Source organism: Ambystoma mexicanum, chromosome 8 (assembly GCF_040938575.1).
Source record: "Ambystoma mexicanum isolate Mex_15411 chromosome 8, UKY_AmexF1_1, whole genome shotgun sequence".
In the NCBI taxonomy this organism is placed as follows: domain Eukaryota; kingdom Metazoa; phylum Chordata; class Amphibia; order Caudata; family Ambystomatidae; genus Ambystoma; species Ambystoma mexicanum.
The window spans coordinates 1091063759-1091087663 of NC_090929.1; the positions used below are offsets into that span (position 1 = coordinate 1091063759).

General features: G+C 43.4%; 1 protein-coding gene and 1 long non-coding RNA gene across 4 annotated transcripts in view; one reads left to right on the plus strand and one right to left on the minus strand.

Annotated features, from left to right (window-relative positions):
- The window catches only part of LOC138472758 (uncharacterized), a 443860-nt gene extending 441985 nt beyond the window's left edge, over positions 1-1875 (minus strand). Inside the window, exon 1 of one of the 2 annotated variants that reach the window (XR_011268675.1) lies at positions 1805-1875. This is a non-coding gene — a long non-coding RNA (uncharacterized lncRNA). Of the gene's footprint in view, positions 1-1527; positions 1571-1804 lie in introns of those variants that run through there. The other variant, XR_011268676.1, reaches the window with a different exon arrangement.
- A 130-nt stretch (positions 1876-2005) lies between these two features.
- Positions 2006-23905, plus strand: part of SPEN (spen family transcriptional repressor) — a 633803-nt gene continuing 611903 nt past the window's right edge. For both annotated transcript variants that reach the window (XM_069611090.1, XM_069611091.1), the window contains exons 1-2: positions 2006-2411; positions 22584-22904. In XM_069611090.1, coding sequence (XP_069467191.1) covers positions 2329-2411; positions 22584-22904 — 404 coding nt within the window. In that variant the 5' untranslated portion in view covers positions 2006-2328. The remainder of the gene's footprint in view (positions 2412-22583; positions 22905-23905) is intronic.

Here is a 23905-nt window from a genome sequence, read left to right on the forward strand (position 1 = left end):
GCTTGGAACTTGGGTGACCTAACTGATAGGGTGGCCAACTGTCCCATTGTTTTTGCGGGACCCAAATGACAGGTCAGATGCCGCAGTCTGCAAACCCCCTCAGCAGGACAGCAATAGTCATGCTTTTGTTTCAGGCTAATTGTGAGGGTCTGCAGGACACAGGACCTAATCTGGCAATTCCGCCTTTGCAGGGATCTTTCATGTGAAAGTTAGAGCTAGCTCCAGGCAGCAGAGTGACTCTCCCAGGGGCTTGGCACCTTGCTCCTTGTAAACAAGAGTATTACAATGGGAGCCATTAGACACTGTTGGGAGGGGGCAACTAGCAGGGACCTTTGTCCCTTGAGAAATGTGAATAGGGGTGAGAAGAGAGAAGGGTGCATAACAAATCATGAAATAATTACTTTGGCTTTAAAACCCATGGGGGATTTGTTAGGCTCACATTAATTTGCATTGTGCTATTGTGACCTTCCATGTAGGAAGGGAAGACTAAAACTAAAGCCACGCTTTCATTACTCAACATATTTCTACGACGATGTATAGTGCAAGATTACTTTATTAAAAAGGCTAGTTTATTATGGAATTCTGTTTTCTTGTAGGGCATTGCTATAAAGTATTATTTAATCACATGAAATGCAAAGCACAACCTTCATAAATATCTAAATCAACTAAACCAGGGTAGAGTTGTTCAAGTTGCTTAAAATTGTACACATCCTGGTTCACCGTTTAACCAAAGTATGCGATCATGGGGAAATAACGTCATCTTGCTCTGTCTTATCTACAGCCTCTGTAAGTGATTCCCTTTATAGCTTATGTTGATATATCGTGCTATGATTTAAAAAAGCCTGGACTATAGAGTTGCTTCATACATAAGGTTTGTGCAATTTAGGCAATTTACACCACAAATTGATTCGTCACTTGGCTTACTTACGGTAACTTATTCTAAAGTCACTCCCACAGTGCCTCCAAGCATCAAAGATTGAGGATGCTCCTTCAAATGTCACTTTCTTACTTACGTTGGTGTCGAGGCATATGCATATTAGGTTTGCATGTATTTCGCCCCAGAGCCTGAACAGAATAACAGGTGAGTGTCCTGCATGTGTAATGGTCCTAAAATTACGTTAATTTTTTCTTATTTGTATTTGTTAAAATGCCATCTGCCAGTAAAGTTACCAAAAAAGTTAATTGGGGGTGGGTGCAGATGATAATTTATGTAATCGCGCACGCTACAGGGCGCTTCGGACGCTACCGCGTCCTGCGAAACCCATTTTGTAGAGTTGGCCACCCTATGAACTGAACTCTACGTAAGACGTAGGGCTTCTTTGGGACGGAGAATCGAGGGGTAGGTCTACTCACACATCAATGCCACCACATGATTTGCTAGGTTACGTTTGGTGGATGACATGTTACGATCGTAAAAGTTATAGGACTGCAATTCTAAAGCAGGAAACGGACTATGATGTGTTGCTGCTCTGGGACAAGCTGCCTGTAATAGAGCCGGTAAAAGGTTATTTTGTATGCAGAGGTTACCTTTTAGTGACCGAGGGGTGTGCCTTAGCTGCGTCTATGCTGGGGCTCGCCATGCTCTATAACCCCCTCCCCCCTATGTCTTTCCTATTAACAGCAACAAACCGCGTGATGTACGATAGAGAGAAGTGGCTCGTGGCAGGCGGTTGATTACGCGTGAAGAGTTGCTAACCGTCAGGAGCCCCCAACGCGAGCTTTAGCTCCCCCTCATAGCCAACACTAAAAGGTAGTAAACCAAAATCCCGCCCACACTCCACGAAAGCCTTGTTTGTAGTGTTACCCTTAATTCCTCGCATGGGCAATGGATGGCCCGGTCAAACGCCCTTACCCCGCCCACGTCATCGCTTCCCACCTTTACTTTGGCGCAGACGTAACGCCTTCTTTTAACCCGTTCCTTTACAGATTTCTTGAGCATGCGCACTTATTGCGGATCGGCCCACTCGGCCAGTTTTCCTGTTTCGCACGTTCTGTTTCCCTCCACCCTAATGCGCGTGCGTAGTGGAGCGTGAGAGCTGAGCTGGGGGAAGGGGCGCCGTCTCGAGGTGGCTTGCGCGACTGTTGGCAGGAGATCGCGCGTTCGTGAGAAAGGGGGAAGCGGCGCTCGTGCACGTGTGAGAGAGAGGGAGCGCGAGCACCCGGCTGAGCAGACGACGACGACCCGAGAGTAGTGGAGCCCGGCGGCTACCTGAAAGCAAAGCAACCGCCGCTCGCGCGAACATCCTAAAACCGGCCGTGGGGGAATGCCGGCACTCAAAGCCCTCAGCTAACACCCTTCGCCTGTATGAGTCCGGAGACTCCCCCAGTATGGTGCGGGAAACCAGGCACCTCTGGGTGGGCAACCTGCCCGAGAGCGTGCGGGAGGAGAAGATCATCGAACACTTCAATCGGTGAGTAGGCTGAGCGGATCGGGATAGAGCAAAATGTGGAAAGAACTTGGCGCATTATGGGTATTGTGGAAAGGTGGCTCGGGAACTGAGATGTGCACTGTATTCCCTGCAGTGCTGAATCTCAGTTGTTTTCCTTGAGGGTTGAAATCAGTGGACATGCATTGAAGTGTGCCTTGTGCCCTTAAGACAGGAGCAAGACCTTGTCTTGATACCGGGACACAAAATGTGTCTGCTTCTCTCTCCACCCCTAACCAATGAAAGAGCAGAACTCTTCTCGGCATAACTGGTGGCTAATTGCTCGCCTTCTAGTGGTAGCACCCCCTCAATGCTTGTGTGATCTAAGTAGAGCCCTGAAAGGAGGTCATGGGATCTGAAACCCCTCCCCCGATATCTTCACCTGCCCCGGTTCTCTATCACTCTCTCCTCTGATCTGTAGTTGGTAAACGTGTATCTAGACTAGCCTGATCTGCAGACCCCCGCCCACTCCTCTCCCCAGGGGGCGGGGGAGGGCTGCCAGGCTGGGAACGATGGCTGTAAAATGGCGGCGGCTCCTGTGTGGGAAACAGTTGCGAGTGGGGGCGGGGAAGCGGGTCTCGCAGTCCCAGCAGTGTAACGGGTGGGGGAGGGGGCAATCGGTCCTATGAAAAGCGGTGGTAGTGAGGGACTGTTCTTGATAGCCGAACGAAAAGACGTGTGAGGGGTCGCATCAAATTCTATTTAGCTTTGCACCTTCTTGACCCTGAGAGCGATCGTTTGCTCCTCTCGGTGCCAGTTGGGATCTTGTATGGCTGTTGGCTCTTAACATGGTCCTTGCACCGTGGTTGTTGTTCCCTTCTCTTTCCACACAACTCCAAAGTTGCCATGTTACTGTTGCTTGGAGATGTGCAAAGCTCATGTTGGAACTGCGCATTTAACCTATCGCTACTTTCGTATTTGTTTTTATCACGGATTACTAGATGATTCTTGAAGCAATGATGTTCGATTGTGTCTTTCGTTCCACTTTTAAAGACTTTACTGGATTCAACACAACTCGTCTGTTTTATTTGTTGTGCTTGTCAGAATGCTTTGTTGGGGAGAAAACGTATTGCATGGCACAATTGCTTGCGCATGTTCACGTGTGAAGTGGCGAATTGTGGAGTTAGTGGGCATTTTCGTGGTGTATTGTTGCTTTGTTGGTGATTGGGTACCAGTTATGGTACATGTGTTGTAACCCTAGTTCAGAGTCCAAGTAGCATAGACCAGATTGATGTAGATTAGCTGATTGTGCCGAAATCAAATGCGGAAAATGACCACCCCTGCCCCCGGCGTGGGTATCTAACGGAGTAGGCTGAGCAAGCGCAAATGCATACTACATTCCACATTTATAAGCAGAAAAAAACGTGACAAAGATAGCATTCATTGTGGAGGCCAACGCAAAACAAAGGGTATTTTATTACTTGCATCCTTCTAAGAAAACTGCACTTCATTCGTTTTCGTCCCTCTTGCATATAAGACGGACGGGACGGCATGACCTTTAGTCTTTCTGATAGGTGCATGAACTTTGATCCATCGGTATGAGTTCACGTATTGCAATGCTCGTTTTATTTTCGATAAGTACAAACTCATTTGCGATATGATATGGCATTTATAACGCACCTATACACAAGTGATACGGGGCAAGTGAGGAGGAACAGAGGGGACAAGGGGAAGACGACGATTTTACAAGGCCAGGTGTCATTCAGATCTCGCAAGTGCATGGGAAGGGGGAAAGGGAAAAGTGAGAAGAGGATACGTATTGAGAGCATCAATTTAGCCACCTGTATCCCGTTTGCTCAATGATTGGTTTAGTAAATCACAAAACATACATGCCATGTTCATCATATCCGGAGCTGCGAAGTTGCCGTTTATATAATTGTTGATCTGGTCCTTCATATATTGATGGTACGTTGTGTAAATAGAAATGATGGTTAGGTTTATTGGAGGCCTGGCGTTCTTTTAGACAAAACGGGGATTCCCATTAATTATGCCGTCTATTTTGTAGCCTTTGAACCCGTCTTGGAGTCTTTATTTTGGAACTTAGACATTTGCTACAAGCACCTGGGTGGAATATTCTTGGTTAGAGACTTTGTTTTGCATTTTTGTTTTTCTTGGGTTTTTGTGATATTTCCGCCCCCAGGTTTCGTTTATCTGTGCAATATTTGTACTATATATACTTATATTTATTTATAAAGTGCGTAGCAGCCCTGTGGCGTCGTGGCGCTGTTACAAGAAGGTGACTTAGTTACATATGCAGATTACATACAGTTGGGGTATTGGATCAAATGGCATTTTTACAAGGTGTGCGTAGCTAACAGTTCAGACAAATAGTGTTTTGATAGCTTTACGGAAAACTAGGTGTATTGCTTATCATGGTTGAATTGACCTGGCTTCAAAATATGGGATTATTTATACGTGTCACGCAGTTTAAGGGGGGTTGAAAGACGATGCTACTGGTGTTATTAGTCATTGTTGTTTTTTTTTATTATTATTAAAGCTTTCAGTGTACAAAAATACAAGCTTTTGCTTATGTACAAATTTTCCCTCCTCCCCATGCACAAGCCAGACCTCTCCCAAGTCTTCTCTCTTTGTTCTTAAGTCGAGGTTTGGCTATTTGTTTTTAGTCCTCCTTGTTAATAATGGTCTTAATTCCCTTCCAATCTCTTTAGCATAGATTCTAGGAAAATACCGACCTTTAACGTTTTTTTACTTGGATCGTCATATAAAGCTGACCACCATAAATTGGGGTCCAGATCACATGATGGAGGCAATATTGGTAGTAATAATAATAATTAGTCATTGTTATTGTTTCAGGTGTTTTTTTGTGTGATGGTTGCTATCTAGGCGGAAGGCTAGTCAAGTTCTGTGTATTTTTGTTCTGTGAAATATTTTGCATGCAAGCATTATCTCGGGAGTGGGATCTGTAGGCAGCAAGCAATCCTCATACCCGAAAACACTGTGTAAGCTTTTCCTGTGCAGCTTTCACAATTTGGTATACAATTTCTTATCAGGGTGCGTTTCACACTCTGACCTATTTTGTTAGTAACTGAAAGCTCTTGTTTCCAGAAGTACCCAATACCTAATTTGTTTCCATTACAACAAACCCAGTGAGCTTGTAACATAAAGTCTGAAAGGCCACAAGTCCTGTGTGTGCTCTTGTCCACCCTCACTTGTTGGCTTATATCACAGCCATCTGCTTACCGCAAATGTTATCTGAATCAAGTTGATAGAGCAGCCATGGCCACATCGGCTATTCGCAACTAACGCACCTGATAGGGCACTGATCCTGTCCAACGATTCTCCGTCGTGTCGCCTCTTTTGCAATTCGTACAGTCCTTTCTATTGCTTTTTGATTTTGTTGTATTCAATAGATTGTTTTTGTTTTTACGCTTGTCTTGTCCGCGCCCACCTTTTTTTGTTAGCTCCGTTTACATCTCATAGCTTTGTGCCTCCATTATACTCTTCCTCACAGTAATTCTCATCCCCTATGCATCTGTTTAGTTGTTGCTTTCCAACCATTTGATGTTTGATTCCTTTCCTATTAACTGCTTTCATCTTTTGATGGGTCACGAAAGTTTGCAGCCAAGTGGATCACTTTGCAGCCTGCATGATCTTCATTTGTCTTTTAGGAGGGTGAAGGTTCAAATCGAGGACTAGGCTGACTGTTGACTGTCCTGTCATAGCAGATGGGGTTGTGGAAGAGGGTGTTATATAGGGCTCAAAGTAGACGGAGTAACGCATTAATAAAACACTTAATATTATTGTGCACAAAATCAATACATACATTCTTGGTGTTAAATGGGCCCGTTTTTACTTATTACACCATAGGCCTAAAAGGGTATAGGCTCATCTCCAGTTTATGGCATGGTTATTTATATTCATGGTTAACTCTACGTGGTTCTGTTTGTTTTGTGGAGTACATCCTGTCCTCAGATTTGCCTAGAAATAACGTGCTAGTTCACCCCTGGTTTAGAAGACCGTTCGTTGATTGACTTGTTCTTTAACATAAATTGTCATTACTGGGTTGTAAATGTAGGGCTGCAAACTTTTGTAGGAACGTTTCTTTAAGCATTGGTCTTCTAGTGCATATTGCGTTATGCTACATTTTGTCATTGCACATTTCTCCGGACATTGGCCGGGCATGAATGGTGGGGCTTCCTAAAAGTCGACCAGGCACAGAAAAATTCTTGGGTTGCATATGATTTTTAATGTCCTTGGCTGCCACCCTGTTTTAGGTGCGGTTTTAGTGCCCTTGTGAATGTTCCCTATTTATGGTACTGTTGAAGTCAATAAGTAACAGTGTGTACTTTTTTTTTTTTTTCTCGTTTTCCTTTCTAGAAAAAACTTGTTTTGGTTCTATTAACACTTTGAAGTAGCTTATTTTAATGCTTTGAAGAAAGGAAGGAATGTCATCCGTGATTTCTACGTGTTTTTAGTTCTTCCCCCTTTGGGGAGACCATACTTTGAGCAAAGTCCAATTGGAGAAGTACTTTGGTGTGTATTGTCCCATTGGTGTTTTTGCTGAGCTTGTGTGTTAAAATGCTGAATACGTTTCCGGCCGAACCTGCCATTGAGAAAGACTGTGGTTGTGTATGTTGGATCTGATGCCCATTGGGTATCATTTAAAACTATTAGTTAAACCAAATAAAATTAACATACATCATTTGATCAGTCCTTGTGTTTTTTTTTTTAATTGACCAGTTTAAATTGGGTACATTTGTAGTCTAGACTAGTCCAGTTGGCTGGCAGTCCAGATGTAGTGGGAATTGTTACATGGCATGAAGACTAACCAGAATTCCCTCCCGCTTACGGCTTAACTGCTGCACATTGCTCTGGATAGGTTAAAAAATGTAAAGTCGATCTCCGAGGCAGTATTTATCACTCCGCTTTTGAGGACACCGTTCTTTAAGTGCTTCAAAAGAGGACACGTTAATGTCACACTTATCTTAAATGCGGGTACGATTGTACTGCCATACATTTTGCATGTTTAGATGTGGTGGGAGTATTGGACAGTGTCAACTTTTAAGGTTGAACAAACTTTACCAAGTGGTACTGAAAATTGGGAGATCTTTCTGCAATGTTATGAAAAACATGAAGAGCCGTTCTTATAGATTTCCTTTGATAAATTGGGGGAAAATAAGTGTACTGGGTTAATTTGCGCACCGTGTTTTTGGCCCAAGCTAAAGCCCCCGGTTTAGCCAATAGTGGCAACTTTTTTTTTTTTTTAAATATGTATCAAATTCAAGGAAGGTGTTTTCACTTCTGGCCTCATTACCGCTCTATTGCAAAACCTCACCTGGACTCTACCGTCCCCAACAATTCTCACCCCATAGCAGACTTAAGACTTTCACCCAACAATTTAAACTTTATATTAAGAACAATCCTATACTTCATGGTATCCAATCGGTTTTCGCCCCAATCATGGTACAGAAACTGCCCTGGTCACTGTCTGGGACGACTTGCTGCATCACACAGACCATGGCCATTTATCTCTTGGTGTTATGTTGATTCACTCCTCTCCTTTCGATATGGTGGACCACTGTCTTACCGGCGTCCTAGGGATCAATGAAACGACGTTAGTTTGTTTTAGCCCTGATCGTTTTTAGAAGTGTTCAAGCGTGGTAGCAAATCTGAATAGTGCCAGAAGCTGATGGCTCCATAGACCTGTAAAATGCTCTAAATTCGTGCGAGATCGGTGTAAATTTAGGAGGTGTAAATTAAGTAAAAAAGTAAAAAGCGCTTGGCCATAAAGCATTTTGCTTTCTGTCAAAAATCTTTTTATGGCTGCATTTATTTAGGATTATGATGTGGATATTGAATGTGTTGTATGTAACCATTTTACAAGTGGCAATGTTTATTGTAAGAAATTTAGAAGGAAACGTACTGATTTGTATCTTTACTGTGATGTATAAATATTATGAAAGGTTTATAATAAGTCAAACACCTTTATAAATAAAAATCAACTTTACAATAGTTGAAGAGCTTCTTAACTGGACAAACACAAACTGCGAGACTGTTCTTTGTCTCATCCCCTGCACCATTAACATGCAGTGTCGCCCAGGGCTCATCCTTGTCACCTATCCTTTTTAATATTTCTATTCTCCCCTCTCATGTCCATCATTTCCAAGTTTAACATCCATTTCTACGCAGACAGCTTTCAGCTTTTCATTAAGGTTTCAGGTCCAGGTGATTCATTCAGTCAACAATCTTCAGTTGAACACTTTCAAAACGGAAGCTATGTTTCGTGCTCCCAACACCTTTTACAAAACCCACACAATGCCCGCTACCTCCTTCTTTGTTCGGCCTTCAAACCACTCTCACTACTAAGTGAACCATTTTTGTGCTTTTAGACCCTGCAATGTCGTCATCTACTCAAGTTAATGCCAGTGTCAGACAAACCTTTTTAGTATTTGACTGCTTTGACACCACCTTCCTCATCTGCCACAAAGTTACCATGCTCTTGTGGTTGGTGCGTTGGTCAATACAAGACCACACTATGCAAATGCCCTGTACTCTGGCCTTCCTAAATGCCTCGTACATAGTCTTCAGGTTGCCCAAAATGTGGCGTTTCGTCTAGTCTGTAAACTCCCTGCGAGACGCCTCCATTTCTCTGACTCCCGCTCAATCCTGCATTACATTCGAGATCCTTTGTTTGGTGTTCAAATGTGTGCATGGATTGGCTCCATCCTACCTTGTCCAGCAAAATGTACTCTACCAACCACTGTGTTCGCCTTGGTCCTCCCAACATCGTTTTACCTACTGTGCCGCCAGTCACCATTTCACCAGAGGCGACACTCTTTTCTGTTCTTGGTCCTAAGCTCTGGAATACTCTCCCTTTTGCACTGTTTAGTCTCTCAATACTTTTCGTAAACATTTAAAAACGTTCCTTTTTTCCTAGCTTGACTACTATAAGCTTTAGCATCAAGCAATTGCCTTAGACTCGCATGCGAACTCCACTTGTCGTTCCACCTGCGCCTGGATGCCTTTTAGTCTGCTGGTTGCACCATCTACTACATTGTAAATTCCAAAATAGAAATAATACAGTTGCCCTAAAAAATGAAGTTTATTCTTGGATATGCTGCCGCCCTTTAAGTATTGTTTGCTAGCTGATGCTTTTTTAAAAATATGCATGAGCAGTGCCTACCAAAGCTCTGTTGGGCAATGATAGCACAATTGTGGAAACTGAACAATGCAATACGAACTATTCAAATGCCAAAGACACAAGGTATGCCTGTTACAAACACACAACGGCTCGAACTGGGCGGGAGAATTTTAAAAATTGTGCAATTCCATATTTATGTTGATTCATGCCGGCTTGTAGTGCTGCAGGAGTAAATGGTAACATACGCACAGTAGAATAAACCTATATTTTGGAATTCAATCTGTACACCAGATTATGCATCTCTCTTAATCAATGAAACGCAAGTTTTGACATGCTGCCCACTAGTATTCCAATGGTCCAAACAAGAGTGACCACTCGTTTCTTTTGTTGTTTTTTTTTCCAATTATATTGTTAATGGTCTTCATATAAGGAAGGTGATGGCCAAGTCCGTTTGCCAAAAGAGCTGCTGCTTAGGGGAAGAGGGTCAGCCACAACCGTCCCAATATGACCCTAATATGTACACGTTGCACCAACAGTACATACCAGGCTTAACTCCCACACTATCTTGTCCCTTTACTCTAAATGTCCTATATTGGTCATTGAGCACCGGGAGCTACCGAGGCCTGACTAGCTGTTGAGCTTGGGACCCAAAGGAATTTGTTGTTGGCAGACCATCTGCTCCCGATCATCCTTACCACCCATAGAGGCCAGGGAAACTGGAGCGTCCTGGGCATGCGCATGACTGGAACCACAACCTGTTTTTAAGGCACAGCCAACCCAGAACAGGTAGGGATTTCAGGCGTGACTCCCATTGCTACAGCTCTGCGCTCCCTGTCTGGGCACATGACTAGCTGGCCCTGGCTTCACTTGATGCCTTCCTTTAATACCACTACTGAGCCCAAGAACCAGTTTACCCCTTTTATTGTAACACAGCTATAAAAATAGAAGTCTATCAGCCTAATTAGGCATACTAGGTTAAGAGGACCCGCTCCTGCGTGGTAGTTGTGTTGCATGACGCTGCAAAAAAAAAACACCCCCAGTTTTCAATCTAGATGTGTCGGTTCTACAGGAAACTTGCAAAATACAGCATTACCACAATGCACCATATCCCTCAAGGTTAATACTTAAATCGAACATACACAGTGGGTGAATTAAGGGACAACTTGGTGGATAGTCTTATTTTTCATCTCCCTTTTAAACTCTTTAGAAACTGCATAAGAGGATCTGACGGACAACTAACAGGATCAACTGGGTGCTCTAGTATGTTTTCCTTTACTATATATAACGCAGTCCCAATTAATAAAATGGCTTTAAAACTATTTATGCGATGTATGATATAGGTTAGCATTGAAATGTGCAGTACAAAAATGATGGTCGCGTGTAGGAAGGGGGGGGGGGTGTGGGCGAATGGGATCCTCATAGGGGTTAGGTATTTAAAAGGCTTTCAGAAACAGTCATATTTTAACAGAGAGCGAGGTGTTGGATTTTTTTGTGTGTGTGAAATCTCACAAACCGTGGCATATATTCAACCCACACGAAGCCAGCTATCGGCACACTATCATTATTTCTCGATCAGACGGGATTACAAATCTACACAATACCCGAAATAGCTGGCACATAGTCAAATGTTAGTGTTCCCTACTTTCAAATTAAAAATGTAGCACGAGCTTCATTTTTGAATAGACTGCAAAATCTGAACAATTTCAATACATTGGGCGGTTTATGTCATTAACGCCTATGTAATGTTAATGGCAATAAATGGAGTTTGATTTAAAAAAAAAAGTCTTCTAGAAACACTGCAATGCACACACTTTGAAAAGGAGTAATCAGTCGTCGAGTCTTAAAACATACGTCTCAGAATGCTCAGTCGACCGAGCTAGCTATTCACGCTAGCTGCCCTATATGAAAGTAGTACTTCTCTGGGGTGTAGCAAGGCTGTTTTGCAGTGCTGCGGCAGAATACATTATACGGCTAACAGACATTAAAAACAGCTTCAATGCAGAGCTCAGTTGAAACAAAATGGCGGCAGCTGCTGCAAACGCTTGTGTATAAATTCAGCTCCATCAGATCGCAGAACTACTGCTGCCTGAGAACTAATTCCAGTTCAAACATTGAGCAACCGCCTCCCTAAAATATGACCGGGCCAAAAGGAACGCTTGACACGAGGCGGGGTGGAATGTCGCAATGCAGACTAGAAGATCGGCTCTGCTTTCACGCTCCCCTCCATACACACACTCCAGCTTCCAGAGCACTATGATGTGGGTGGGGCAGAAAGACTCGTTTCTAGTCAGCACACACATACATCACTCCCGTCTTAATTCATGCACGGAAGGCAACATCCTATAAAAAGAGCAGCGGGCTCCCCAGACACCGCCCAGTTAAGCTACTACCGCCCACCCTCTTCCCCCACCCCCACGCACACACACCTTGGTGTGTCAAACCCGGTCTCGGGCGAACATTGCAGTGAGAAAGGTCTGAAGTGAAGGGTGGAGTGCAGATTTTGTGGCACAGCTAATGCATTCCTCTCGGACGAAAAGGCTGCACTGTCGCCCCAACAACGAAAGCAATACGAAAATGTAAACTGCACAAAAATCCATATCAAAGTCTACATCCAGAGCACGCACCAAAGTGGAACATAGATGTACGCATTTTGCTTACGTAAGGATGGGTGTGAATGACTGTTGGAAACATTGCTTCTAAAATTAACTGGATTAGAAATAAGCCTTTGCAACAGCTAAGTTTCCTTAGTATAGGTTTTCAGTTACGTTTTAAAGGAAGCTTTATACTGCACCAAATTACCACGTAGTCGTCTCATAGCACACAGGCTACACTGAACGTTGACATTGTGCCCCTTACCAGGAGATAGCCAAGAGGAGGAATACGAGAAGGATCTGAGGAGTGTAGAAAATGTAGGGGGTACATTTAAGTGAGTCTGTCGGAGCAGAGTTTATTTACTAGAACGAATTATAAATAAGCATACCTTAACATTTTTAAGAAACTTTAGTTTGGGCTCGAAGTGTTCAAGCAAACCCCTTGAAGAGTGGAGGCATTTCGTTGTCGGGAAAAATGTCTCTGCACAAAAAAATGCTAGAACAGCAATAGTGGCGCATCTCGACGAGCCTGCAGGCCATGAGTGTCCTAGCCAAAAATAGTCTGTAATAAGTGAACGGTGGTAGGTAGCACCCTACAGTGTGAAATGTTTTTACTAAGTAACGTTTATTTTATTCAGGGCAAAGATGGGTAGGGTGATGCCTGCAGTCTGTACCGTTTGTAACCTAGGAAAATACCAAGTCTGCTTTAAAATCCTATAGGCAGTGCACTCATTTGTAGCATTAAGGCAAGGAGAAAACCGCTGCGCAGTTATAGCAGTTTAAGCCACTGCGACCGAACTTGAGTCTGTTCCCTAAGGTCTAGCACTGGGGTGCCCTGTCAGCTGCAAATGGCCAGTTCTATTACCATTTACGTGCGGTCTTCAGTATGTTGTTCACATCGAATTTTCTAAAAAATGTATTGCTGATAACTTTTGACTTGCTGGACTGATTTAGTGGAAGTGCTCCCAAAAAAGCTTGTCCCCGGCCCCTTCAAAATGGGCACTTTAAATGTGGAAAGGGTTGGCCTTCTCCTATTCTTTTTCCTGCAGAGCAAATGTTTCCTTTAAACACCCATAGCGTGAAAACTGCTGGGCGGATTAGCACCAAATAAGAATAAAGTTGGGCCCAAAGCGTCACAGATGTGAGTTATTTTTTTTTGGGTGGGGATTACTGTACAATAGTCCAATAATGTTTAAAATATTCACAGAGAAGAGGGTGCCCTTGCTCCCAAAAAACGTTTAGATAGCTCCCATGGTGCATTGCATTAAGGATTTCGGGAAATTAAGAACCAGTTTTTTGCTCTATGCAAACGATTCCCGTAGTAATCCTGAGGGATGTCAAGAAAAAAACTGCTTAAAATGATAATTATATGGGAGTAAGGAGAAGATTCGTGTTTGGCTACTGGTGGGGATGGGGGAAAGGAGCACATGCGGGCAGCAGGTGATTTGGGGGAGGGCTGAGTCGGAAAGTTATTGCTTTATACTGCAGGAATGGCTTGAGATTCCTGTGGTAAAGAAAATGTCTTGCGAACCAGACAGCTAAACGAGGATATTGGGAGACGGTCGGAAAAAAACAATACATAAGGAAACGGGAGGGTGGCATCGGGGGGGGGGGGGGGGGGCAAGAAAAGGAGTGGGACACATGAGTGTCATCTGGGACGGGAAGCCCTAGACTTTGGAGGCTTTTCCCATAATCGCAGAAATCAGCAGACCGTGCGTTACTTTGGAAATCTCCATACTCTGCACTACCATGGCAATTGCCATGAATTATTTTCTTGGCAATGGGGGATACCATGTATTGTTGGTGCAAACAATTATCTCAGGAATAAAAGAAGGGGAAAATAGTAGAAGGGTTTCACTAAGTCTATGGACATCTGTGGCTTGGCAGTAGTCGTTCTAATCTGCAAAGAGATGGGATCTGATCTGCTAGTTGGAGGGGCTGGAAATTGGTGTTAAAATAATTGGTGAAAAATGTAAAGTAGATGCGGTTGAAGGCAGCCCTCCAGATAAGGTGCGGCATCGGCCTTTTTACGCATGAAAATCTTGTCAATACAACAGCTTTATTATTTTCCTGTGTACATTTACACACAAGTTTAGAGCAGAGGGAAGTGCAAAGGTCAGGTTACTTGGCACAAACCAGAAGCCTTCTTTTGAATTTTATCTACATGGATGTAAGCGCAAGCCATGGATAAACGCTTCTGAAAAAGAATGTATTTCTCTGAAGCCTTTAAAAAAATCTGCACAATGCGATAAAAGGATTGTAAAAATTGGATGGAAAACTAAGTTATAATTCAGAATTAAAATTTTGTAACAAACTATGCTTTTTTCCAGTGAAAGCAAACCAGTATTGCACAGTTGTATTTTTCAGAGTTCCTGTGCTGTGTGCATAATCATGCGGAGGCAGATCATTTTTACACTTATAATTTCATTTATACTCTAATTATAAAAACAGTGTGTAAAATGATGAGTATGCACGGTCTAGTTTACATCCATTCAACCTTGCAGTCAATGGGGTACATTACTGTGAATGGTCAGTGGGGGCAGAGTCTTTGCTCAAGGGTGAGTGATTCATTACACCAATCACATGTGTACTAGCCTCTCGAATCTTCAAGACTGCAATTAAAACATCCAAAACCTCTCCAGGAAGTGCAAGCGCTGTTCAAAAACAAGCAAATGAAAGTTACGTTGGTAATTGGAACAGAAACGGCAAAACCTGCCCCAGTGATAATCCAGATAGGTATTTAACTTCATGTAGTGCTTCAGACATGGTTCGGCCAACATCTCAGCACTGTGATTATTATACCTCAGTCTATACTCAGTTAACTGACCCCTCAAGGATGTTGGCCAATAAGATAGCTCAGCCGATTGAGCACTCGTTGCTGTGATCTGTAGGTTGCAGATTTGGATCCCGGCAAGGCAGACTCAGCCTTTCATCCTTTCAAGGTCGATAAAGGAGTACCGACTTCGGTTTGGTGATAATTGTGATAAATATGTTCTATGTACAACGCTTTGCCAAAAGCACCATATAAATAACCATTAAACATGAGATTAGATATAGAATTTAGCATGGAGTCCTTGCCTCTCTGCACTGTTGTATCATAACATGGGCATACCTTTAGGTAGTAATAGCTCCAGAAAACAAGGACTTTCATTAAACATCAAAAGACAATTTGTTAGTCACCACAAAGCTGAACAGGCCGGGGCGTTGCTCGACCTCCAACCCGCAGATGAGAGGAAGCTGCTCCGGAATAATGTTCAGCCTAAGCTAAAGTGATCTCCCCAAAAACCCAGAACCAGGCCTCCTCAACTTGAGGATTTCTTTAATGCAATATACCCCTCTGTTGTACTCCGATAACAGACAGAGGAGTGGAATACCCAACTGAGTGGGATACCCACACCGCTTCACCAAGGCAGAAAAGAAAAAAGGAACTCATTATTATAACAGAAAAGAGTTTCGTTGTTCAGTATTCTTATTAGTGGTGAGTATACCTGAAACACCCTGGACTGGATATTAATGAGTGTGGTATAGAAAGTGATGGATAACCCCAACACGAAGAAGGAAAGGATCTATTATTCTCAGTACACTAGAGAGAGCAAAACCCCTGATATTTCCTGTATGGTGGCTTACCCTATATATCGGGATGGTGCAATGAGCAGGATAGTTTCCAGAAATGCACAAGTAATGATCTAAACAAGCACTTTGATGACCCCAAAAAGTCACTTTGGTTCTGTTCTGAGAGTCGGTTCTATTGAGGAACGGTTCTTGGGTTTAAATGTTCCAAAACAGTCACTGGAGTAAGAAATGAGGGTTAGTTTCTCAGTTATACCGCAGTCTTGAACTGCTCGATGAAATACAGAGGCAGGTAAGCGAGGGAAGTTCAAATATAGAACAGGAATACGAGCTTACATAGTGGTGTTGGTACACCCGTAGCAAGAGCCAGATGGAATGATGGGTGCAGAGAATGCGGGCCGGCAAGAGCCACTCTGGATGGCAGATGCAGAGTGCAGTACGTTCCCCACGGAGGTGGAGACTGGGGACGGACGTACACTGTAGGAGTGATGCCATCGGAAAGGTGAGGCTCAATTGAGGCATGCGTTACAGTAGAACATTGAGCAAAAGGAGTTTGTGGACGATCCGGGTTGGGTAAAGGGTCCAGTTCGAACAAAGCTAGGGAGTAGACAAGGACAGGTCGCTAGGACGTCCGGGATCAAAAATGGTTCGGTAAGCAGACAACTTTCAGGCAGAGTAACGCTCAATTAGAAGCAGCGGTGGGAGTGAGAGGAGCGGTTTTGTGGGCTTGTTGGGGGTGCGGGGCCTGCGCGGACGCGCAACAGTCAGCCGATTCACGTGCGAAACTCGTATTCTGGAGACGGGGATACGTCTCCAGGACAACCGCCAGCGTTGCAGGCAAGGAGATGCCAGCCTTCCAGTCATGTAGAAACGTGCAGACCTTGCGGGTAGAACCCGCGAGACCCCCAGATGTAACACAATTCTGCTATCGAACCTCAAAAGACACAATACGATTCATGCTTGCTTTACTATGTAATTGGCTAGGTTTTTGTATTTTCAACATTTAAATATATACAGATCATCAAATGGCCAGACCTTCGAGAAATAATGAAAGGTGTATTCTGTTGCACCATAGAAAGCTGCCGCATAGTAATGATGTACATACCGTTTTTGCACACATCGGCTGGATGTCACAAACACTTTACTCTCTTGCAAAGGAGAAAAGTCATTTTGACTCTCTTAAAATCACATTTACCCTCAGTTTAAAACAGGGAGTAAAATACTCCCACCACAAAATCTTATCTGGAGCACTGGTTGTCGGTCATGGCCAGTGGACTCTTAAGGCTGCCGACTAAGGCCCTCTGTCATTTAAAATAATTGGGGCAACATGGACAGTGGGCACAGGCGGAGGCAGTGGCCACTGGGCATTGCCATTGGACTCTACTCTGGCCATGGAATGCCTGGTGGGATCTGGTTAAGTACTAGGCAGTAGGTATGGGCTGGTAAACCAGGGCCACTGGCCATGGCCTTCTGTTTAAATCATTGGTGCAACATGTACACTGGCCAACAAGCCCCTTGAAATTCAATGAAAGAGAGTTAAGGTGATCTGATTTATTGCAACAAAACCCTTGAAATCGAACGAGCGTGCGAAGTGATGACCATCTTTACTCTGCGCCCTCCCCAGATCCAAAGTTCATGCGACCTACATGATATGATATATATATGGTATTCACAATGGGATACAAAAGGAAAATGCTAGGTGGATAGAGTGACGCAGAGGTAACGTAATAATCCCTTCCCACACCAGCTGAATTTCAAGGGTTTTGTTTTGATTAATCAGGTCACCATAACGCTCTCTTACCTGAAGCCTTTTTCACTTGACCAAGACGAGGATTTGGGGAGTGGGGAGGGGCAACATTTCAAGTTACAAGCTGCTAGCCAATATAATCTCACTCGCCACTACAGTTCTATACATACAGATAGCAGATCATTTCTTACTCACCAACAGTCAAGTATCACAAGTGGTTGGCTAGTGGCGAGTGCAAATTGTGCACCCTGAGGTGGTCCATAAACCAATGTCCTAAGGCAACTGTACAGTTCATATACCCAGAAGATCTGGGTTTTTTTCTCCTGAATTCCATCAGTGTATTTACAACCGTGTTGGCCTATTGATAAATACAATTTAAATGGTTTTGCTTTCTTGGATGTACATGTCCGTTAAAGCGTTACCTAAGAGAATTTTTTGTTTAAATAAAACTTTTAAATCATCCCTGCAGTTTGCAGTGTTTATGGCAACTTTGAGGGATCTTTTTCGAATACGCAAGTGGCAGTCCAAAGAAATAAGGTTGCAGGGGCAAAATTCAATCTGATTGGCCAAATGTTATGCTCATCAGAGTTCACGTGTCGGGAAGTAGTGGTACTTTTGGGTATGCAGTGAATTTAACAAATTAAATTAATGAGAATGCTGTAATAACTAAAATGTTATAACGAAAAAATATCAATTTTTGTTAAAATGTATATGAGAGAGGGGTGGGTTTAAAAGCGTATGGAAACGAGGTTTGGGGGAATCCCCAAAATAAATAAAACATTTGATATTTTTCGTCCTAACATTTTTGTTATTACAATATTCTTTGTAATTTTTAAACTCGTATGTAACAGTACTTTTTTTTAACTTCAACATTAATTCTAATCCGTGTCATTTTCTTGTCAGACGACGGACGAGATGGGCCCACCCTGGTTAACAATCTTGAGACGCAGATGATGCTTTAAAATTTACATCACACCAGCATGTAAATTATCCCCAAAACATGTTGACTAATAAGCGCACATTTTTTTTTGGGGTGATGTGGATAAAAAATGTTTTTTAATTGGTCATGTTGTTTTATGTGTGACAAGATGTCTTTGGAGTGGATCCTCAACTGAGGATTCACATTATTGATCTGTTCCTATTGGTGAAATTTGATATTTTTCCTATCCTGCAGCCCTTCAGTGTTTATGATCGGGCCATTAGCTAGATCTGTTCTTGTCAATCCCTCTGATTTGCAAGGTTGTTCAAATGTAAATAAAGCTGGTTCAAGGCATTTATTTTACCAGCTATCTCTTGAACCTCCAATTAGACTACCCTCTGCAACGAATTTTAGTTCACGCTTTAAGCCAAGAGCAAAGTCTTTTATCAGTAGCCAAGCTGTCCGAATTCCACCCCACCCGGGGCATCTATTTTCACTCCACCTACCTTGATAAAAACCCACACGGTCGAAACACGTGTCGGATTACCACAGTTAGGACTGACTATGAGCCCTTATGAAACAATTGATAAATGAATAAAAATTCCACTTTAAACAGACTTTTTAAAGAAAGTGTGGCAAATCCACTTTTTTTGAAATATTGAACAAATCGCGAGGTATCCAGGATAAACCCCTGATCGTATATATTCAAATGATTTGGCCGAATTGGTATTTTGGTACAATAAATTAGTTTATTTTACTGCATTGAAGAGACTAAAGTAAGCTGAACGAAACTGACTGGACTTTGAATTCAAAATCTCAGAAATGTGCTCCACACATATAGTTGTATGTTTGAGATTCATAAAGCACGAACCAGCTGCGAAGCAAGGCACCGCTGTTCAAAGAAGAACAAAGCATATCATTTCTGCCCGTTGTAGTATCACACTTCGAATTTGGCAAATTTCAACAACTGGGTTTTATCCGTGTAGCACCATATTAGGCTTGTTTGATTTGCTCAATTTCTTTTGGAATTTTGTGTAATAGTAGTTATTTATATAACACCTTTTCCCATTAATATGGTCTCAACACACCTGTGGTGGGAACGCCACCGGGACCAAAGTCCAGAGTATGGTAACGTGCTCAGAAAAGGCTTTGAATGCGTGTGTGCATTTGGCTAAGATGAGGAATTGGATTGGCTAGCCTGGAATCCAGCAAGCAACCCAGGAGATCAGGCACGTAGAAGGGTGGTGAGGGGGGGGCGAGGGGTTTCAGATCCAACTGGACTGAATTTTTGTCGTAGGTCGTCGCTGTTTTCTGATGGCATGCAAATTGGGTGTTGAAGCTTAGTCTAGTGTAATGGAGGCAAACAGTATGTACCTAGCTAAACCAGATTTGTCGTAGGTGGTTGTTGTATTCTGATGCATGTGGATGCAGGGGTCAAAACTAACATTGAATAAGCAGGAGCTGAAAGCAACTCCTGGGGATCCATCAGTGACCAGGAGCTACCACTGGGGAACGTGGAGCTAGTAGATAATGTAACGCGTATCAAACTTCCACAAAAGATGCAAACATGTATAATTTTGTCCATTATTTAGGACTCCTTATGCTTTAAATGTCATATGATGTGTCCTAATGTCTGTATAGATTGTATTCACCTAGGTGTATTTGTTCGGTTTCAGTTGACCTGAGGAGCCAAAAATAGCCCCTGGTAGCTGTTGTCAAGCTATCCAGTCTCTTCTAGATGGCAAGCAAGATCTAAATAGCTCCATGCTCCCCTGAATTTTGAACCCAGTGGGTGGATAGACATGCCAGCGGCAGATGTCCACCAAAGTGGTGCGTTTATACGTACCTTGAGGCTCTGATGGAGGTTTGTTGTTGATGCCACTGTTCAGGTTGTCACTTTGAGAGAGTCCTCTGGGTGCACTAGCCGGGTTGCCATAATTGGTCTTCTAAGTGTCATAAACAAGCTATCGCAATGCATCTTCTAAGCATGATAGACCGGCTGCCCTACTGTCTTCTAGATGCAATAGCCAGGCTACCTGCTTCACTTTAATTGCAACTAGCTGGCAGTCCTCGTACATAAAGCAGAGTAGCCAGGCAAAAATCATGGGTCTTCTAGGCGTAAGGACAAAAGTGAGGAGGACAGGCACTCTTATACAATGAGAGGATGTCTTAAGGCTTAGAATGCATGTGAGCTTAGACCGCGATAACCATTTAGGATGGGCTGGCTGAGCTACAGTAAGCCTCATAAGAGGTCAGGCTTGCTGAAGGGTGCTGAGGAGGCAGTGAGTGTGTGTGATAGCAGTGTGTTTGTTTATACGTATATTTTACTTGTGGACATATCAGTAGTTCTAGTCTGTAGATGGATGGTGTGCTCTGTGTATTTAGTGCATTGCGAGTGGCCCTAGGCAGGGCCGCCGCAATTATGGCTTGCGTCTGCATAGGGGAGCATGAACAAGTTCAGGGCATTGCATTAGCTCTTACCAGAGCTTAAATGACTCGTAGACACGTCTGTAGTCTGTGGATGACTGATATGAGTTGTGTGATTAGTGGTCTGCAGTTGCCAGTGTGTGATGGCGGGTCTGCCGCTGCCTGTTGGTGTCGGATCATGTACCTGGTTGGAATTTTGCAATTATGGACTAGGAGGATGGACATTACCGGACTGATCTGTTATTCTACACCTTGTAGAGGGAGAGGTTTGGCTAAGTGCGTGGCTGTTGCAGGTTTAATAATGCTGTGTGGATGGAGATGAGGGAAGGACGTTTCAGATTGCCGCTGGAAGTAGCCATGTATTGAGGTCCTTTCTGAAGGAGAGGTAGTCTTCGTTGCGGCAGAAGTTTAGTGGAAGTGAGTTCCAAATGGAGGGGGCTTGGGTAGAGATGGCGGATCCTCCCATTCTGGTGTAGTTGTGAGGGGGGGTTTACAATGCGTGCCACACCTGATTTGGAGGTTTCTGGTTGGCTGATAGTGAGTCATTGTGTCCTGGAGGAACTCTGGACCAGTATTTTGAAGGGCGCGGTGTGTGAATTGCATGACTTTAAAGGTTGCCTGTCGACTGACTGGGAGCCAATTTCATACTCTAAGGGGGAATATATTATGTACTGCACTGTTCCCCCCCCCCCTACCCCCCGCACTTTCTGACTTTCCCCTTCCCATGCACTTGCATGTTCTGAATGACACCTGGCTTAGTAGGATCGTTGTCGGTCTTCCCTCTGTGCTCCCTCCTTCGCCTCATCGCGCCTTGAAACACTTGTGTATAGGCGGGTTATAAATGCCCTCTATATTATACATTATATGTTCTCTGGGTGAGGGGAGGAGTCTGGCTGCAGAGTTTTGGATTTGAGTTTCCTGGCTGCTGTGCTGGGACGTCCAGATAGAGGGAGATGGCATAGTCTGGGTGGGAAAGGATTATGGCAAGTATTGCAGAGAGACTCTTGTGTGGGTAGGAGAGATAAGGGAAGATTTGCCTTAGGATGCCTAAGTAGGAGTGGCAAGTTCTGCCTGCCCCCTCTCCTGACACACTTTTTTTTGTGTTTTTATTAAAATTCATATTTGTTTAGAGTCCTGTCATTCCGCAGTTGACGTCCAGTAATGTCCCCATCAGCCGGTTTTCTTTTCAAAATTAATCAAGTTCTCCCAACCAATAAAGTGGTTTACCGATAATCTGTTGTCTGCATTGTGTTGCTTCATGTACTACTGTTGGTGTGCAGAAAGAAGAGGCATCATCGGTGCATGCCACATAGAGGTTATTTTTTACTATTGTGTTCTCTGATCTGAACAAATAATTTATGGTAATTACTGGGCAGAAATAGGACTGGCGCTAAATATTTTTAGTACTCCTGTAGACGAGAACTACTTTTTACACACTTAATTAAATCCTAACTTCGAGAATAAAATTCACCCACCTCAAAATATGTCGTGGAGCCATAGTAGTCACTTAATTTGCCCAGATCGGGTGATATAAATTATGCAATATTTCAGCCTCAAGGTCTGCCTTGTGGAACACCTTTCATTATTCCACATGTACATTTGATGAAGTCCCTTCACTGTGAGTGGGTTCCAAGCACAATGTAATTTGAGGTTGTGAAGTATCTGCATAAAGTTTAATGTTTAAACGTGTGCCGGGAAGTGTTGAAATGTACACAAACTCTAGCTTAAAATGCACATGCACGGGTTTTAATAGAATTTTTTTTCCAATGGAACACTAATTTTTCACTTTTTCTTCCCGCAGATATGGACGTGTTGAAAGTGTCAAAATTCTGCCGAAACGGGGATCTGATGGTGGAGTGGCAGCTTTTGTGGATTTTGTGGACATCAAAAGCGCACAGAAGGCGCACGAAGCAGAGAACACAATGGGAGATAGAGACCTACGAACGGATTATAACGAACCAGGCACGATTCCGAGCGCAGCTCGAGGGTTGGATGATACAGTTTCCATAGCATCTCGTACTAGAGAGGTTTCTGGGTTCAGAGGAGGTGCTGGGGGGCCCACTTACGGCCCCCCAACATCACTTCATGCACGGGAAGGACGCTATGAGCGGAGACTTGATGGGTAAGTTCTAAGGTTTCTCTAGACAGGTATTTTGTATATGATATGGTGAAAAGCGAGGAAAAAACTAAATGTGGTCCCCACCTGGATTCATATGTTGGGGAGTTCTGTGTTTTGGGTGGAAATGGAACCCGTTCTTAACATCTATGGCTGGTCACTTGTGGATTTACTAAGGATGTTTCAAGCACCTGGTTTGGATGACTACTCCATGGTTATTCTTCATTCTAGTACAGAATTGTTCGTGTGGACATCATGGATGGTGGATGATTCCTGGAAGAAGTCAAAGCCATTTTTGGATATATTATTCTACCAAATGGAGCTACGTTGGTATAATGATCCGGTAAAGTATCCATGCAGTGTTCGTGCTTGAACCATTCCATGAAAGGACTTGATGTCTGCCCATCAACCTGTAGTTTGTGTCTACTGGAACTTCTTCCGGAATAAGACATTTGTGTTCACGTACTTCCGGCAACATCTTAGGGCTCTACAGACAACTGCTTTCCTTGGAATATGCAAACAAATGGAAGAGATGGGTGACGTTTTTTCAACATTTGGTGGTTCCAGATTGGATTGTCTTGTTTTTCATATCTTTGGATTTTTCTTCCTCGTGTATTGGAATGTTTGGCGTAGATGTGTTGCATCAGTGGGTGCCTTCTGGAGTGGTTTGTAGCTCTTGGACACCAAGCACTGCGGACTGTTGTCCTATATTAATGGGATTGGTTGCTGTCTTGTGTCCTATGATGAAGGGAGATGTGGAAAGGGGGTTCGCTGCTGCTCTAAACTTTCATTTTTCAGGATTTGGTGCTTAGAATTGACTGCTGGTGGCTTCAATCAAAATGGTCTTTATAAATGTGAAATGGGAGCCTATGGATTTTCTGTTTTGATCAGAAGGATGTGGATCTGTTCACTTTGGGTACACCTGCCCTATTTGGATAATGGTATGCATGAAATACTGTCCATGGATTGGATGCTTAGTGGCGTTCGCAAGAAGGCTGAGAGCTTTG